A 13,992-nucleotide genomic window follows, 5' to 3' on the forward strand; every position below is an offset into this window, starting at 1 on the left:
TCGACTTAAGTAATAATTATTATAATATAAAAGGTGTTAGTATGCAAATACTCAAGTTGTTTCCAAGGTCAACGGCTCTCACTTGCATTTGTCTTGTTTCATCTGAGTAAGCTCTCTCTTGTATGTACCCATAGTTTTAAAGCTTGAAATCTTGGCTCAACTTGAGTCAACTCGATGCTCTTGAGTTGTCTTATTGAGTCAAATAAATATACATTAAATTTATTATTTATGTATTTTTTTTAAATGTAGTATTTTTAATTTTTAGTATTTAGAACCGTACTTTTAAAAAAGATAAATAAATATAACTGCATAATTGACATGGTTTATTTTTTAGTCGACTTGATTGAGTTTCTGGGTTAACTGGGTGAGTCGGTTCATTTCTTATGTCAACGGTTCTCACTTGGATCTATTTTGTTTGATTTATTTGAGTAAGATCTCTTCGTACCGTGGTATTAAAACGACTTCAAATGTCAACTTAAGGACTCGGCGAGTTCACAAGGTGAGTTAGGTAATATATATTAAGTTTATTAAATATTTAAAAAGTGTTTGTGGTATTATACGTAAGTGCATATTTTTTCAAAGAATAATGATTTTTTGACACCCCATCTGACATATGTCCTCTGACATGGGGATGTGAAGTTGTGTATCCCGAGAAAAAAGATCTATGATTCTAACCCATACCACATCAGGGAATGTATGACAGAGGGGGCATCAGAAAATCACGGTTCTTTTTTCACATAAATAAATGTAATGGCATACCTTGGTTGAGTTTAGACTAGTGATTTTCTGACACCCATACGCTCCTTGACATGGCATAGGTTAAAATCATAGATCTTTTTCCTTGGGATCCACAACTGCACATCCCCATAAATATGTGCAGTTGTGTATCCCGAGAAAATATATAATTCTAACACATGCCACGTCAAGGAGCGTATGTCAGAGGGGGGCGTCGGAAAATCATTATTCTTGAGTTTATTATCTATCTTGGTGCAATTTTGACCAAATTGACTCCTGAGGTGGTTTAAGCGAGTTTCAGGCCTGAGTTAACTCAAATATCAGTCAGATTGAGTGGACCAAACGTATTTCTAAACTATGATATAAACGTCTCTCTTCTAACTAATGTCTTAAAAACCAAATCCGAAGGGTTGAGAAAACCAAGCATTTATCAAATTGGTTAGGTGGTGGTGAGACCCTAGTTCAATTTGATTAGACTGAATTATTTTTATTAAAATGTAAAAAATATATGTGCTTATGCAAACTTTTTTAATATATTAATTTAGATTGGTCTGGTTTTAAATAGAATCCGTCTACTCTTACTAACATAGTGAGAAAAATGTCTCGAGATTCGTAAAAAAATATTGATGCTTTGTTCGATGCATTTCAAAGTCTTTTTAACTGTGAATGAGGCTTAGTAAGGCCTTTTTCCTCATTATCTTAGTAAGGAGAGGGTTTCTCTTTAAAATATGTATAATGATTTTCTGACATCATGTCACAAAATCGTAGATCATTTGCCTTGAGATACATATAATCATAAATCTTTATTTTTTCTTTTTTCCGAGATAAATGATCTATGATTATGTGAGAGGAGCGTGTGTGAGGAGGGGGGCGTCCTATTATCACGACTCTTAAAATATTGCTTATAACAACTCTCTCACCCATTCTCTCTCTTGACGTGCAGAGCACGACCCATGTAGGAGACGTAGTTGGGCCTTAGTGGCCTTTTTTTTCTATTTTATAATATTACGTAGCTACTGAAGGTTTGAAGCCTATATTCAATACAGCCTTAGATGCATTCACATGGCCAAATGAGATAGGCAAATGGGTCCCATATTCATTAATTAATATGTCCTCTCCTCCCATCTGCTTTAAAACTCACTCTTTTAATAATATATGTTTTTTTTTTAATTTTCTTTTTATAAAAACTCATGTGAACCAATTTGTTGAGTTGGAAAACCTGTTGAGTAAATTTGGAATTATCCCGAGTCGGATTAAAACACAACCGAGTTGTGTCGTAACTTTTCTTTTCTAAAGAAAATATACAAATGAAAAAAGTAAAGATGATTAATCATATGTGAACTGATCTCTTTCTTTCAATGGTGGTTCTATTTGAAGAAATGAAATTCTTGAAGAATCTATCCGTCTTTTAATTATTATTATCAAATCTCTCTTCAACGTATCTAAGTCGGCTTTACGAGTTTGAAGTTGATCTGACTTGATGGACATCCAAGTGGAGTTTGAATTTTGAGTTTGAAACATAGGTGGTATCATGGGGACATCTTACATGAAACGTTGACTTGATCTATGGATTAAGATGGTTAGAAATTATTGACCATGAAAGTTGAGTCTAGATTATCTAAAATCCACTTGTGTAACCTTCCCCAACTTAGAAAATTCTTACTTGGTCTCTCATCTACTGCTGGTGACCCCGCTGTGATTTGGAATTTGGATAGTTACGAACGGCAATGTACACTGGTGACCAATAAATGTGTGCCACGTATCTAACTAACCTTCTATACTCTCATAAGTTAACATTGATTTATTTTATTTTTTTCTAAAAGGAAATAAACTAACTCTGTAAGTTGTAACTGGTTGGACAAAGTTAACGACGCCCGGCCTTAGAAGAGCTGAAATGTAGGATTTTTAACAGCTAAATATAATTTAGCTAAGAAAACCTTAAGAAAGTTTTTTTTACCCCTTTAAATGAGAGTAGTTGAGACACATAATGAAACAACACATGATTCAATCTTGCCCCCATCAGATTGGGAGATGATTGATCAAAACCAATCCCAAAGTTACAAAAGGAATTTATTGATTTTTTGCTTGTAATTCAACTTTTCATGCTTTCCATGCATGGGGATGCTTCAATCCATTTTACCATCTTTTTGGGTCCTATGGATTGTATTTTAGTCCCACCTTGCTCTATAAAAGTTCACTTTCTTGAGCTGATCTACTCTATGATGCCCATTTTTGGCTCTTGTGTAGGATTTACTGAAATATTTGAAATATTCTATTTGTAACATTCATATTTAATTTGTACTAAAATTATTTTAAAACTCGTCCGAGATGACTCTGGTCCTAACTTTCAGAGACTTGATAATATTCTATTTGTAACATTCATATTTAATTTGTACTAAAATTATTTTAAAACTCGTCCAAGATGACTCTGGTCCTAACTTTCAGAGACTATCAAGCAAGAGAATCTATGTGTGATATACATCCATCATTAACTCATCCAATATTTTGAAAGTATTCTTCTAGTGATTTAAATGTGTTAAAACTGTGAAAAATGAAGGATTTTGTCATTGAGAATCTAATAATCTACCTTATATTAAAAACAAAAATATATAAAAATATAAAATAAGTAATTGGAGAACAATTCAAACAGTTTGGCTCATCCACAAGAAGGCTTGGACAAGTCAACTTGTTATCCATGAACAGCTAGACAAGATACCAGATTATAAGAACGTGTCAGAGTAATTATAAGAATAACAAAAACTAGAAGAGTTACTGATCCTCACAATCCTGTTGACAAGATACTGTAATGATATAAGCATTTGAAATTATTCATACTTACAGATCCTCTCTTCTTGACAGAGTCATAGATCACTATTGCTGAGCACACTGCACCCTCTGAGCCCCACCACCATGGGCATCCTCCTCCTCTTCATAGGCTTCCTGGGCACGGGCTTGGGCCTGCTTCCTCCGCATCTCATCCTCAATGTTTACATCATGGAGTGTCGTCTCCTCACACTCATCTAACTCCATGTCTGTCAGCTGCAACGATGTCCTTGGTGGTAGTGCCGACTCCAATGCCTTGCACTGTTCCATTGTTAAGGAGTCGGGGAATTCCACAGTGAAGTGAATGTAGAGTTTCCCTTTCATGAATGGCCTCTGATACATTGGCATTCCTTCATCGTTGATTGCCTTAAATTGGTCTGTTTAAAAAAATCTGTTCATGTACGACACATTAAGGAAAATTTTCAAGTTCAGCATGATTGTTTTTATAGATTACCTGGTTTGACGACTTCTCCAGGATTCGACTTGATGAGGAGCTGTCGGTTGTCTAAGTGAGTCAATATGAACTGGAAGCCGCAAAGAGCCTCAGTAAGAAACAACGTATGCTCGACAAAGAGGTCATCACCCTTTCTCTTAAACTTGGGGTGCTCCTTTTGTTGTAAGACAAACACAATGTCCCCTGTGATGGTGTCCGGCTGCAAAAGTTTTAAGAGTCAGAATCATTAGGTTAAGAATAATGATTTTCTGAAGCCCCCCTCTGACCTACGCCCCCATCACAGAACCGTAGATCATATGCCTCGGGGTACGCAGAACCATAAATCTTTTCCTTGTGTATTCCGAGGCAAATGATCTACGGCTCTGTGATGGGGGCGTAGGGGACATATGTCAGAGGGGGCGTCAGGTTATCACGACTCTTCGGTTAACAATTCCCCAATGACCAAACAAATCAAAAAGTAACAATGATATAAAGAATAAAGCTTTTAAGTACCGCTTCATCAGCTACACCAGGAAAGGTTATCCTTTGTCCATTCTGCATTCCCTTCTCAACCACGACTTCTAGCACCTTTTTCTCTTGCGCAATCTTCTCACCTTTGCACTGTGGGCAGCGATCCTTGTCATTGATGGTCTGTCCAGTGCCCTTGCACTCGTTGCAGGGATGTTGCATCTGCTGAATCATAGAGGGACCAAGGTGTCTAATTGAGACCTTCATACCGGATCCTCGACAACCACTACATGTCATCGAAGCACCAGATTTTGATCCTTTGCTGCAGATAATAAATAAGGCCAACATAAGTGAAAATAAGATCTAGATCCAGACAAAACTAGAAGAACAATAAATCCACACGCGGACTCACCCCTTACACTTGGAGCAGAGGACATTTCTGGAGAGTGAAAGTTTCTTTGTTGTTCCACTGTACAAGTCCTCTAGAGACACCTTCAGGGGATGGATCACATCCTGTCCCCTTCTCTGTCTTCGACCTCTGCTGCTACTACCACCTGATAAAAACCAATTCCAGTTTCCGTCCTCGCATAAGTTGAATGATATTGATGTACATTACAAGTCAAAAACACTTTTAACCTATGATTTTTTTATAAGATCAAGTGTGAAGGTGAGGTTTGGTTCCAGGTACGTTTATCACACACACAGGCTTTAGCACCTCACCAAGATGGCACTTAGAAGCTAACAATTCCATGGTTTTAAATCTCACCCGAGTCATCTCGGTATCGTTCAGCAACGAGACAGATATACACGGTGTCTCAGCCTTCACACCATCTCACAAAATAAACAAGATGCCTCGGATGATAATTTGAAAATCTCGGCTGAGCAGTAAAACTCGATTGAGTCAACCTGATTTTGTAGATTTTGACTAAAATAATTAATTTTTTTAGAATTTAAATATTTATTATAAAAATAAATCATGATTTTATGACTAAACATCTTCTTACCTACCTTATTTTCTTAAAAAAAATTATAATTATTTCATTCAAATATATATATATAAATAAATCATTTTAAATCAAGTTAAATGGTCTATCTCATATGAGACAACTCGGTCTCATCCGTGGACAAGACGTCAAAACAAGTTTTGAAACCATGAACAATTCACATAGATATAAACAGAAACTTCTTACCTCCAAATGGGCTGCCACCAAAGAAGGACTGGAAGATGTCAAACGGATCATGACCATCTCCTCCTCCACCCATTCCTTCCTTGAGTGCATCCTCACCATACTGATCATAGATTTCTCGTTTCTCTGGGTCACTCAGAACCTCATAAGCCTGAGCTAACTCTTTGAACTGCAACCACACAGAAATCCACAATTTTGAGTTACAATTTGGTTAAAAAAACTGAGATATCCATCAATTGCTCCAATAGAATTACAGAATTTAGTGTTACTGTGAGTTCGTCATGAACCACAGGTAGGCAAAAGGGGAGACAGGCCAGACACCTTGCAAATGAGATGTTGGAAACTCTAGTCTAGAACTGATGCAGGAGCATCTACATATTGATACACATGTGCCATACTGCAACAAATCCACTCATCAGAAGAGATGAGGAAACAGAAAAGTAAGAAGAGAATTGCCAAAGGAATTCTTCAGTAAATGATTTACTTTTTTCAGTAATAGAAGCTTTCTATTATAGTAAATTTCATGATTAATAATTACAGACGATTCTTTTTTGCTATTTTAGTCAAATTTGTAACTAATCATTTTAAAAATTATGATTTTATTTCAGTAGGCATAAGTTTTATAATGCAGTCTTCAATTCCTAACTCAACGTTTGATCATTGCCCAATTTTCTTTGTTGCGAGCTCAAAAGTAAATCATCCTATTCCCTTCAGGTTCAAAAACATGTGGCTTCGGCACCATAATTTTAATGAGAAAGTGGGGGATTGGTGGAATGGGATGTCATGTAGCAGCCCAATGAAGTTGTCTTTCACGTATAAGGTAAAAACACTCATGAAGAACTTAAGGGTATGTTTGATTGCATGGAAAGTGACTTTCCATGGAATTTGAAATCCATGGAAAAATTGTGATGGAAAATAGGTATGGTTGGAAAATCAAATTCTATTGTTTGATTTTACTCGGATAAAATCATGGGAAAATTAAATAAGAAAAAAGAAAGAGAAGGAGAGGAGGAGGAGAAAGAAAAAGATTCCTTTGGGTGATGCTTCCATCGGCTATTGCTTGGGGGGTTTGGATGGAGAGAAATAACAAAGTCTTCAATAGTAAGAGCAGAAGGTCTCACGAAGGTTTCTTGGAGATATTGGGCTTGTTGTACCTTTGGTCTAAACAAAATTCAGAATTTGCAAGAATCACTTTTGAAGATTTCGTTTTTAGATGGAGTTCTTTTTGTGATCATTGAATTGTTCCTTTCTTTGTTCTGTTTTTTTTAGAGGCCATCTCGGCCTCCTTGTATTTTGTCTTCCTTTTATTAATATATTACACTTATCAGTGGTGGTGGTGAAGAATAAGATATGAGTGTGAAAAAATTGGCGATGGAAAATATGGGTGGATTTCACTTTCCCACCCATAATCATTTTCCCATCCATATGGGTGGGAAGGTGAAATCCATATTTTGGTGGACTTTTTGATTGAGGTGGAAAATGAATTTCCATTTCCATGTGCAATCAAACACTTGAAAAATATCATTTTCCATGGAAATTGATTTTCCACCCTATTTTCCATGTGCAATCAAACATACCCTAAAAGTTAAAATTAGGATTGTGTAACATTTTGGCAGGAATGGAAGAAATCCTTGTTGCAAAATTGGAGTCATTGGACAAAAAGGAGGAAGAAGCCAATCGGTCAACTGAGGAAAATATTTTAAGGTTCAACATCAAGTTTGAATTCCAGAAGCCGTTGCCATTTGAGGAGGTAAGTTGGAGGCAAAAATCTAGGGTGAGATGGCTAAAATAATACAACACCATGATTAAGTTCTTCCATCGCATGGCCAACTCCCGTAGAAGGAATTTCTATGGAAATAGATAGGATATAAATAGATATGCAAAGTTCAAACCAGGCAATAAATTCTGCAATGGTGTTAGTCACATGTCCCATTTCAAAGCTCAATGTGAATGATATGATGTTATATTAGACAATGAAAATTCAATCAAGGGGGGGGGGGGGGGGATCGTGGAGTTCTACAAGATTTTTTATTTTATTATTTTGGTGGTGGTGGTTAAGTACAGGAATAAGATGTATTCTAAGGACCAATCACATTTCAAAGCTCCGTGTGAATGATGTTATATTAGATAATGAAGATTCAATCGAGGGGGGGGGGGTAAAAACACCGGTAAGATGTATTCTAAGGGCCTTCCATCTCACCATTTTCCCTATAGCCTTGCCTTTGGATGTATCTTTCTAGATCACCGAGCTTGGCTTGAAAGGCCTTTGATGAAGAAGAGATTCAGCAGGTGATCATGGCGATAAGCAGGGACAAAGTTCCAGGTCTTATGCAGGTAGCCAGTGATTGCTAAGAGAAAGTTTATCTGGATCATTGTTCTAATAGTACATTCGTTGCCTAAATTCCTATAAGGTGGTGGATGAAGATTTTTCAGATCTGAGACCTATCAATCTGGTAGGCTCCATGTATAAAATCATTGCAATATTGTTAGCGTGAATAGATTGGTCCTGAACAAAGTGTGTTTATTAAGGATTGATTTGATTGCTAATGAATGTATTGGTTCAAGAATAAGGCTTATAATGCCCCTAGGATTGTTTGCAAGATCTACCTTGAAAAGACTTGTGACCATGTGCATTGGGAGTTATTGAGGCTCTTGATGGTGAGAATGGAGTTCAATATAAGGTGGATCAGTTGGATCACAAAATTTATTTCCTCAACTTCCTTTCCTATTATAATAAATAGGAGCCTTGTTGGTTACTTCGAAGTTAGGCAGGACAATCCTTTGTCCTCGTTCCTTGTCAACATTATTGTTGAGACCTTTGGGAGATTGATGGGTAGGGTAGCTGATATTGGGGCATTGGAAGGGTTTGTGGTAAAAGAGGTAGGCATGTTGTTATTGCATCTGCAATTTCCATTCGATAACCTAGTCTTCCTGGAGGCATCTATTGAGTAGATTGGATATTTTTCCAGTGACCCATCTTACTTTGAGGCAATTCCAAATCTTTCAATTAATCTATCGAAATAAAGTTCTTTGGGCTGGATTTCATTCATAGTATCTGTTATCTTGAAGAGTGTTTGGGTTTCCAAGAGTCTTCTTTGCCAGCATCATATTTGGGTCGTCCCCTAGGTGCATCTCATAGAAGTTCCTCATTAAGATCCTATTATTGAGAGGGTTGCAAGAACGTTGGGGTCGTGGAACTCGAGATATCTTCCAAAGGGGGAGGGAAGTTGATTCTTACTAAACCTATTTTGGACTCAATTGTAGTGTACTTCTTATATTTGTTTTCTATGCCCAAGAAAATGGAATCAAATCTATGCAAGCTCATTCGAGACTTTCTTTGGAATGACAAGGAAGGTAACCAAAAGTTCCACTAGGTTAAGCGGATTTGTATTCCCAAGAAGGTACCAACTTTCTTTCGTTTTGAAATCTATAGTCTGAGGAATAAAGCAGTTAAGGCTAAGTTCGAGGAGAGTTGTTTTAGGTAGGAGAGCAATAGGGTTAGATCTTCTTTTAATTGTGGTGTGTGGAAGGGTATTGTTAAAATCTTTCCAAAATTCTGGATAATGATCATTTTTAAAGTGGGAAAAAATAACAAGGTATGTTTTTGGGAGTATCTTTGGTATATAAGAAAGATCAAATTTTAGTGAGCAATTACCATCATCCTAATGATGTAATCCACCTCTCAAAAAACATGTATGTTGAATTCTAACATTTTATCTCGTGCAAGAAGGGATATGTGTCTTAGGATTTTTGGCTTTCAAAGAAATTTCATCGATTGCGAGATTTAGGAGATCACATCATGGTTTTAAAACTCGTTTTGACGTCTCGTCTTGTCCATGAATGAAACCAAATCATCTCGGACAAGTTTTCCGATGCGTTTGAGTTGTCTTGTTTAACAATGAGAAAGATGAACCATGGTTTTAAGTCTTGTCCGATTATCTGTCTCATTGGCAGACGATACCGAGACGTATCAGACGAGATTTAAAACCATGGATCGCTTACCTCACCAATCTTATTTTGGTACAAATCTTAAAAAGAATTTATAAAGGGGTTTTCTTTTGAGTATCTTTTGTTTTGCTGAATAACAGATGTCTTCATCTGTTTCGACATAGATATCTTGAAATCAACCACTTTCGAGGAATAAAACAATAAAAGAAAGAGAGAAAAATAAAAGCTCACAAGATTTCAAGAAACATGACAGTAAATTGGAAAATTATCTAAATGTACCTTCTCTGGATCTCCTCCCTTGTCTGGATGATTCTTAATGGCAGCCTTTTTGTAAGCCTTCTTCAAATCTTCCTGCGAAGCTGTCTTTGAGACTCCAAGGATCTCATAGTACTTGGTGTTGTCGCTTTTCTTAGGTGCTCGGCCAAACATCTTCGCTCAGATCTCAACCTTGAAAACCACTCTAATTCACTCAATCAAACACCTAAAAAATGCAGATCAAAACCCCTATTTTAGAGTTTAAATCAAAATAATAATTATAATAATAACAACATATTGCACAAATTTCACAGCTCAAACCCCTAAATTTGATCAACAAAGAAGAAAAAAATTGATCTTATTCAATCTTTTATAGAAGTAGAAACCCTAAACTACAAATAAGATCGAGGCTCGAGTACTCACGTAGAAGAGCTTGCGAACCACAAAATCTACGCCTTCTAGGGAAAGCAACATAGGCGACGAATACAGGCTCGAGTGTCTATTTATTTCTTTATTTCTCGTAATTCTCTATTAAGTCTGGGTCATAAAGTTAGAGCAACTCAAGTCCAACGCGTTACCCTTCCCTCTACCCATCGGCTCCCAAGTGTCACTATGGGTAATGGAGTCGGAGAATTTCAACTCCATAGCATGACCCATCCCTCATCATTTTTTGGGTCTAAATATTTTCGATATCAAAAAAATATACTCCCACTTGATTATTATAGGTACAAAAACTTGCATTAACTTAAGATCTATGACGATGCCTCACGATCTCATTTTCTCGTTAATAAAAGAATTTTAGCATTTTTGTGCTTCTAAGTGTGCCTGCAACAACACCACTACAACGCTCAAGTCAAGATTTTTAGTATAAGAAATAATGTAGGTTTTTTGCAGAGAAAATTGCATATCTTTCAGTGCTTTACACCTACATATTTATAGAGGTTTCCTTCCTTTAAATCTTCCCAGATTTTCTCTTTGATTTCCGTTTGAACGATTACCTCTTTTTAGGAACTTTCTTTGATTTCCGCGAATATGGTTAAACTCCAGATTTTGTGTGGGATTTGATATTTTCGAGTTTTCATCTTATATCCTCAAAACTCGGTTTAAACGTATTGATTGACCTTTCTTACTCCTTTGCTAGTTTGTATACTCGGTTAGGTCGTCTCATGATTGTCACGTGTTGATTCTGAAAAATATCCTCCACAATACCCCCTCTCCGAGTTTTAGATTTCGATCTGAGGCTCCGAAAAAACTTAATAAATTGTTGGCACGTGACATCTTCCTATTGGATTGTTGTTGGTTTGTTTCCCGTCAGTCTTCCACCCATCAATAGCAACCGCGACAGAAGCATAAGTAAATATAAAAGTAAGGGTAGTCTGCCCTCCGAGTATTATAACTAGCTACCCAGCCTCTCTAGTGAGGTAGAACCTCAAGAGGTTAGACTCCTATTTTTCTTCTTCTTCTTGGTTGGGTCAGTGGTTCTTGAAGGATATCAAGTAGTACCCCGGGCATTGGGGGATGGCCTTCAAATTATATCTAGAGAGGAAGTTTTGGGGGGTTATACTCATCTTCTCCATAATCTCCACCATATGGTAGAAATTTCCAGATATTTGGCTTGGGGTTCGGTTTATCTTACTCAACACCTCTCTAAGGAATGAGATAGGGAAAAATTGAAGTCAACCTTAATCTGGCCAGCGTAGACCAAGTTTCTCCCTGACGACATTTATCAAGGGTGTCAGGGTCCTCGCTGACCCGAATAGACATAGAGGCAGAAATGTAGAGACTCCACAAGAATTGAGTTGCATTAGTAGCCATTGAAAAAACAAATGTATAGAAAATATAAGGCAATTAAAGAAGATTGTCTCGATCAGATAGAGGTAATAATAGCAGCAAAGCAGGAAATAAAAAATGAGAGAGATAGAAAACTTTTCACAAAAAGCAAAGAGACGAAATCTCAGAGTTTTAGCACAGTAAGAAATGAAGTTAATGCTAAGTCTTTTATTTATAAGAATAGATAATAGAGCACGTATACCCAAGAGGATAGCTTGAGTCCAGCTTAAACGTTGCAGTTTGGGGGTAGTGCAAAAGATAATGGGGCACGTGGGTGGGCACAGATGAAGAGTGATCCATCTCAACCGTTAAAAGTGATTTGAATCGACGTTGCATTAAATGCGTCAATTTGAGAATAGCAGATGCAATTATGGAGAATTAAAGCAACCAATGAGAAAACATATACGCGTCTCGAGGAGATGAAGAGATTTCACGTCTCCTTGAGAGGCGATAATTGTAGAGGGAAATGATTGCGTAGTTATCTAAATTGCACACGTGTCTGAACTTATTAAGTGGTACTAAGAATAGGTTAGCATACGGACGCTGCCCTTCTAGCAAGGCATGTCAAAACAGAGATCTCCCTAGCGTAGCTAGAAGGACAGCATAACATTAAGTGGAACCCGATCTTCCAAGTAGGGCAAATTTGGTCGTAGAATTGCTGTAAGCCTGATATGCGTATGTCAATCCTAGAGATCTCAGAGGAGATCTTTGTAGAATAGTACGATCAATCCAGAAGATCTTCGTTAGGTAAGCGAATCCGTAGAGTCAGGAGATATCCCAAGATTGCCACTCGAAAAGGGGGAAATAGATTCGCAACCAGAAAATATAAATAACATAGTAAACACTGCTGAGGGGATCTTTTGGAAGGATTAGAGGTCTAAACAATTTTCTTATACTATTCTTCTGCTTCTCTAACTTGAGCGTCGGAGTGATTTTGGTAGGTACCACGCTGCTGCGAGGAGGGAAGTGATCAGAGCGACTTCGGATCAGTGAGGCAGAGTCCATTAAAGTCATCCATCGAATTCTGACCGCATAGTATGTATTCAATCTAGGACACCACACAAAATAAAATAAGTTGTTGCCCGTTCCAATAAATTGGACAAATTGTGATGAACATCAAGCAATGCTTATTGTTTTTAGTTTTACAGATGTCTATTATTATGTAAAGTTGAAAGTTGTCTACCCGTGGTGAAGCTAAATCCCAATCACTACTAATGAGGGGATAAATATTGGAAAAAAGAGGAGGAGGGACTATTATCATGTTTTATTGTATAGATTGTGGTTCTTATTGATGTTTGAATTTGTTTAAGAATAATAATGAAATGATCTCAAGATTTTACCGCATATTGCATTTTCCTGACTTGGAAGTGTATAGGATTTATAGATGCTTTTCATCAAGATAGTGTAAAAGGCATATATGGTTCCTACTATACACACTTTCACATCAGGAGAGTGTGATACGAGGTATAATCTTGAGGTCACTCCAACACGATTCTTTGTTTAAGTCGATCTAGGAGGGACAATATCCAACCATTTAAACCAGACTCACTAATTCCATCAAATTAACACTTACCTAGTAAATCCCAAAATATGGGTCATGAAACGAAGCAACAAAACACGCTTATCACCTATTAGTTTGACTTGATGTGAGCCCTTCTCATGAAATGGGTAAGGAGCAAATAATGATACATCATAGGAGAAATTTTATATTGATTTTCTTAATACCAAAGTTTTGTTTTTGGTATTTACGATGTCACGTAAAATATTTTTTTAACCCATTAAATCAATAGACAAATCTTTTGGTGAACCTATACACAACATTCAACTTGATTGGTGATTTTTAATTTCAGACTCTGCTCTCAATTTCTGTCCTCTCAGTCCAAATAAAGTGCAAGAGAAAGCAACAAAATTGTACATCTGAGGCTAGAATACGTGTCAGTTTCTCGCGCACCTGACATACTTTCTCTACACTAATTGGTTGCATCGAACTTGTAATTCCCAAATATCTTCATCGTTTGGAAGCCAGAGGTGTAAGTGTAAGACAACGACAACCCTTCATATAAGGAAACCGGTAACTACCGTTAGTAACCGCCCCCTCCCGATTTAGCCGGTAACCCTTTCCTCTTTTTTGGCAGGCGCCACCGCGCCATCTTCTTTCTACGCCTTTTCATGGATTCGTCGCAGTAATGGACCGTACACATCACAACCGGATGTTTAAGGTAATATATATATATATGAAAAATACAGTTAATATGGACGTCGTTTGGGACATTGCTGACGTTGACGTGTCTATAGAATTATAGATAATTTTCC

At 37.0% G+C, this 13,992-nt stretch overlaps 1 protein-coding gene across 2 annotated transcripts; it reads right to left on the reverse strand.

The window, feature by feature from the left end:
• Positions 1-3,323: 3,323 nt before the first annotated feature.
• LOC147397111 (dnaJ protein homolog) lies at positions 3,324-10,428 on the reverse strand. Of its 2 annotated transcripts, XM_086452564.1 has the most exons (7): positions 10,273-10,428; positions 9,874-10,075; positions 5,650-5,815; positions 4,872-5,013; positions 4,505-4,781; positions 4,013-4,211; positions 3,324-3,935 (listed from the first exon to the last, which is right to left on the reverse strand). In XM_086452564.1, the coding sequence occupies exons 2-7, from the start codon at positions 10,021-10,023 to the stop codon at positions 3,607-3,609; spliced, it is 1,263 nt and encodes a 420-aa protein (XP_086308690.1). In that variant the 5' UTR covers positions 10,024-10,075; positions 10,273-10,428; the 3' UTR covers positions 3,324-3,606. The 2 variants fall into 2 exon arrangements, with proteins under 2 accessions (XP_086308690.1, XP_086308691.1); XM_086452565.1 differs by lacking the exon at positions 10,273-10,428 and having other exon boundaries at positions 9,874-10,124.
• Positions 10,429-13,992: the final 3,564 nt, after the last annotated feature.

Source organism: Akebia trifoliata, chromosome 8 (genome assembly GCF_017979445.1).
Source record: "Akebia trifoliata isolate Shusen 1 chromosome 8, ASM1797944v1, whole genome shotgun sequence".
NCBI lineage: Eukaryota > Viridiplantae > Streptophyta > Magnoliopsida > Ranunculales > Lardizabalaceae > Akebia > Akebia trifoliata.